The sequence below is a fragment of the Glycine max genome, chromosome 1 (assembly GCF_000004515.6).
Source record: "Glycine max cultivar Williams 82 chromosome 1, Glycine_max_v4.0, whole genome shotgun sequence".
Lineage (NCBI taxonomy): Eukaryota > Viridiplantae > Streptophyta > Magnoliopsida > Fabales > Fabaceae > Glycine > Glycine max.
This window is the reverse complement of record NC_016088.4, coordinates 53,794,309-53,799,967: the sequence shown is the minus strand read 5'-3', so window position 1 is coordinate 53,799,967 and position 5,659 is coordinate 53,794,309. Positions and strand designations below refer to the sequence as shown.

The 5,659-nt window shown below is 32.9% G+C and overlaps 1 protein-coding gene across 1 annotated transcript; it reads right to left on the bottom strand.

Annotated features, from left to right (window-relative positions):
* Window positions 1-1,666: 1,666 nt before the first annotated feature.
* LOC100815654 (peroxidase 51) lies at window positions 1,667-3,916 on the bottom strand. Its single transcript, XM_006573592.3, has 4 exons — window positions 3,600-3,916; window positions 3,263-3,463; window positions 2,970-3,135; window positions 1,667-2,189 (listed from the first exon to the last, which is right to left on the bottom strand). The coding sequence occupies exons 1-4, from the start codon at window positions 3,813-3,815 to the stop codon at window positions 1,786-1,788; spliced, it is 987 nt and encodes a 328-aa protein (XP_006573655.1). The 5' UTR covers window positions 3,816-3,916; the 3' UTR covers window positions 1,667-1,785.
* Window positions 3,917-5,659: the final 1,743 nt, after the last annotated feature.

The following is a 5,659-nucleotide window of genomic DNA, read 5'->3' as shown; positions in this document are numbered from 1 at the left end:
GACGCCACGCTCCATGCATCCTATCTGTTTTCAGTGGTTCAGGCGCACTACCATCTATGAACTCTACTTTGTTCATGGCACTTAATGCAGTGATCATGGACCTACTCCATGAGTGGTAGTTAGTTGAGTCTAGGACTGGGGAAACGAGGGCAGTGGCCGGGTTCTTGCTTGGATGGAGGTATTGATAACTCTCCGTGTTGTTGATGGATGCTTCATTCATGGTGGATTCTTGTGGGCAGTGGAAGAGGGAACGTATGCGCAGCAGAACTCTTCACTAGAAGAGCTCTGATACCATAATAACGAAACAAGAATTCATAAGGAAAGAGAGAACTAAACGACTTAGAGAAAATGATTAGCTGCAACTCTTGTATTATTCATCAATGGCGGAAGCTTATATACATGTGATGAAAGGTTGTTATAACCGAAAGCTAACCATCCTAACTAACTTCTTCACAACAAACTTAACTAACCTAACTGATACCGTTAAGATTTTTACCTTTTATTGTTAAGGGGTCTAGAGGTTTGAATTACCTCAATGTGATAGTCTTGTAAGTTTTGATCATTATGATATAACAGTTGGTCGGTAATGTAAGGCTCTTTTTGCCACGGGTTGAAATTCATTAAAGTTGAAATGCATGCATGCATCACTCAGATGCATGTGTTTTTTTTTTTTTTTTGACGGGTACAACACAAGACTTTAATGTGCAACTACGTGCTTTTCATTAGCTACCCAAGCAATAATTTTTTGGACTTTTGCATGGTTTGGTTGAATTTTGATTTGATTCAGAGTCTTTAACTCATTGTGTTTATAGTTTTATTTTGGTGCTTGGGTATGATGAACTGTACGATGTATGTTTCACAAGTCCATATACAAAACCACACAACAATGCAGACGGAGCAGTAAATTTGTCGGCATTGAAAGAAACCACAGGGCATTATAAGAAAAGATTATGATCCTGCCGAAACAGCTATGTAACTGCTATGTTAGTTATCAATTAAGAATCTGAAGGCCAATATACAAAATTTTAGCACTTCCCATGATAAGGTGAGCAGCAAGCTATGTCGTGTAGAACTCGAAAAAAATATTGTTTACCTTTTTTTCAATTTTCATAGAGACTAATACCTTAATGTTAATTATCGAGTTGCACATAAAGTAATAGTGGAATTTGTGGTTGGTTCTATAAATTATATGGTTTTCCCTTGCTTATTATCTGAGACATTTGAAGTTTATGTAATTGCTTGTGTCTTTGCAAGGTTTAGTGCTTGCAGAATATTTGTAGTAGCCCATTTACACCATATTGTGAATTAAGCCATGAGATGGATGAACTAGCATGCATTCAAGTGAGCAAAACCTTTATGTATGGGTATCCTAACCATGCCCAAATATCTTTGCATATATTTAGAGATCAATGAGTTTTTCTACGCAAAGAAGGTTACTATTAAGGTGTTTGATGTAGTTAACCAAGTCACACTTAGTGTGCATTTTACTGTTTTTTCAGCAAGACAATTTGTCTTGCAAATTATTACTTCCACATTACTCAAAATATGGTCAACGAATTGAATAGTTACAAACTTGCTTTGTTATGCCGCTATGATCGTGGTGGAATAAGTTGATAATCTAAAGGGAACAATTAAAGAGAAAACAAAACAGAGGAATCATGACAAATGAGAAATTAAATACTTTCAGTACTTATTATTTTAAACACAGGGTAAATAATATACATAACGAATTCCCCTGACTAGATAATAATGTCCCTCCTTAACATGAGTTGTTTTTATCGTAAATTAAATGACAGAACAATCGGTGCGAATGTTTCCATTCTGTGCATTCTTGACTCCAACTCGGCCCAATTTGGTCATGGCAGCAGCGAAGTTGGCATGAAAGATATTGCTGCTACTAGCAAAGGCATTTACTGTGGCCTTGGATCTTGAGTCCGTGAAGAGAACTTGGTCTGAAGAGAAGAGGCCCTTCCCTTGCTGAAGATTCTTGAAATAAACATTGTCGAATGACCGTGGAGTGGTTGGGTCCATATCGATTGCAATCCTTGGATCCACATTCCTTGGGCACATTGACCTTAGCTGTGTTGCGTATTTCTCGTTCAGTGTAGGGTCCACTCGACTTTTGCTCTTGAAATTGTATACTCTGTTCGTGAATTTGTTGCAATGGGAGAATCCAACAGTGTGAGCACCTGTAGTGTAGAGTGAATCAATTATCATAAAGAAATTCAAACTATGATTAGCTTGACTTTTCTTTTTTTCTTCTTTTTCTAGTACGAAATTTTAAATATCCTTTTACGAAAATAATCCTACACTAAGTTATATTTATGCTGTATTTTGCATTCTTATTTAATGAAGGAATTCAAGAATACTAAACTAAGTAATGCTGTATTCTTCGACAAAACTTCCTGCTACTTTATAAAAGAATATTAAATAAAAAAATTCAATATCTTAAAAATGTAAAAAAGTTCAATACTTCTCGTATAAAAAAGTAGAGAGATTAATAATAGGATTTAAAATTATTCTACCAAACCCTTTTCAAAATATTACTTTCTGTCCATTGTTAGTACTAAATGTAAAATTTATTTATAATTGTGTATTTATTGAGAATAAAAACAATATAAATATTTATTTTGTTGATGACTACTGTGAAATATTTTTTCTACGTTTTTTAATTCACAGTATTCTAACATACAAATTTGATAATAAAGAAGTTAAACTGATTAACAACATATTGGTTGCACGGAATTCATTTGATAGTAAAGATCATGTTAAAAAAAAGATTAATTCACGTATTTAGATTTGATTATAATTTTTAAATAGCATAATAAAACATGATTGAGAGTTAAAAGATAGTGGATGAAATTTACCCATTACTTAGAAACCCAATAATGGGATTCCCTTGGGAATACAGATCATGTGTTTAGAATTGAGTTATTTGGCTGGCACTCTTGTATTGGAAAGTGCGTTACCTGACAGAGCTATCATTTCAGTTTGGGTGAGGCCGTTGGCCGCAAACAGTGAATTCAGCTGGTTCAAGTTGAACTCTGCCTGAGGCAGCCTCCTATTTACATCTGAAGATTTAGATCTTAGCCCATCAAATCTTCCCAATTCAACCTCGTAGAAAGGCCCACCAGCCTGAAGAATGTGCAATTGCATTATAAATTTACAATTCAATAAAGCTTCTAATAAGTCACATCTCAAAAAATCAAATGTTTTTCACCGGAATTAGAGTCAGCTAGGAGTAATTCATGAACAAACAAACCAGTGCAATAACATCACGGGTTGCCATAGCTAAAATATCAGCACATGAAACTTTGTTCCTGCACAATGGAACTGCATCCACTGCTTCTTTTGCTTTAATCACTGTATCAAACCCATCTCCAGCTAGTGAAAGATTATCAGGGTGATCCTTCTCTGCTTTGTTGTTTTTTGTGGATGCAACCAAAACCGAGGCATCACAGCCCTGCGTAATATTACAAGCAAAGCATAAATAGAATTTGATTAGTTCAACTAGAAGACACTGTGATGGGGGGATTTTCTCTTTTACTTTCTTTTTAACATTTATGCGGTGAATGAATCAAATGCATGCAATTGATTACCTGCACGAAGCAATCATGGAAGAAGAGACGAATGGTGGCAGGGACCGTAACAAATGTTTGATGAAACTTCTTTTTGACTGCTTCTCTGACAATGTTTTCTACATTGGGGCAAGTTTTTGCATAGTGGTGTCTACTTAACTGGGCCGAAGTAGGACACGAATAAAGACACAGACTCAAGAAAAATAACCAGACAAGTATGAGGTTAAGCAGAGCCATTTGCTGTTTTTGCAGGTAAAGGAGGACTGCAAAAAGCAGAGAGGGGGAAGTGAGTGATGTCTTAAGTGGAACTTCCAAAGAGGGGAATATATTAGTACATTACTATACGAGCCAGTTGTATTAGAATCTTTTAAACTGTTTTTACGGCAAGAAAGTTAATTTTGAATAATAATAGAAGAATGATGCACCTTGAAAGTGACAACATTAATTACGGCCAAAAAGAAAGAGACCGACACTAGTGTAGTGAGGTTGGTTCGGTTTTGATCTGCCTCCGCCTTCGTTTCAGTTATGTAGTTTTGTCCCAGTGAAATTAAATTGCTTTGCGTAAAATTGCATTTAGCCTAGGGAGGGGAGGGACCTGGTTCGAATCCTAAATTCCCAAATTCTAAAATTTTGTGGACCAAAGTTGGTAAAGTGAGATATCCCTTTATCCCACTCAATCTGATGGTTAAAAAAAATATCACTAATGTTAAAACTCCTTAACATAATGAGTGAGTATATAATTATAATGTGACTTCCAATTTTTAAGACAAAATCAAATTTAAATCCAAACTTGCATCTTTTTTAATTTTACGTTTTGTTGCCTCTACTAAGGATAGAATTTCGTCATATCGTTATTATCTTTAATAATAATGCGGATAAAATGTTTTTAACTTAATACTGTATTGTTATTTTTTTAATATTTAAATAAGAAAAGTCATATTTTTTTTTGTAATTATACATCTAAAAATATTTTTATTAGTATTATATAAATAATACTTATTATGTTGAAAATAATAATGTGTTCTCAAATATAAATTAAGTTATTCGTATTTATTTTTAATTAAAATCAACTTTATAATATTAAGTTTATCTATAATTAAGTTCATTAGCTATAATTCAAATACTAAGCAGTAGTCAAATAAAGTGCCATTGAAATATACTACTATTAACACAGAACTATAAAATTTTATTTCAGGTGGCTGCTGGTGAGAAAAGCAGTAAACCAGAAGGACACATTTTGATTGAGGGGAAAATTTTAACAAATAAAAAAATATTAAATAATTATTTAAAAAATGGTGTGACGCGTCAAGAACGTGAGACAATCCGTGAATATTTCCGATCTTGATAAATTAACAAAATCAACAGACCTCGCCTTGCAGCGGATAATATGTGTTTTTTGAGTATGAGAACCATCACACACGTATACATGTACATCACGATGAACAATGATGCAGGAATCTTTACTATTATCAAGAAATTTTAACATTTTTTTTCTTTATTTGAAAGTTATTCTGTTGCGAGCAGAAGTTTAGTTTGACTGTTGAGACACGGGTCCCTTATACTGCGTGTAATGTCATTTTTTTGTTGGATATACTTCCCCTCTTTTCTACTATTATTTGGATAGTAATATCTTGTGCTGCCTTAAAATTTAAAATCTGTCGTTGGCATGTGAGTAGGGTTATTGACCGGCCAATTGATTTGAGTATTGGATATATACTTGAAGTGGTGTGAATAAGTGTGATTAGGTCTTAATTTAAAAGTAAAACCAATGTGGATTGATACTGTGTATTTGATTGATCAGATTAAAAAAAATATATATTATCTGTTTCAAAATAATTATTCTTTATTATTTTACACAAATAAAAAAATCAAGAAAAATAATAAATAAATAAATAAATAATCATTTTATAAAATTAACCTTACATCATCATTAGTTTATTTTTAAATTTTTTTAGTTCATCATTAATATATAATGGATATAAGTACAAATATTAATTTTATTAAAAAGATAAAACTATTATTATTTTGAGAAAAAATTATTTTTTTACACAATAATTATAATAAAATAAAGGAAGGAAGTA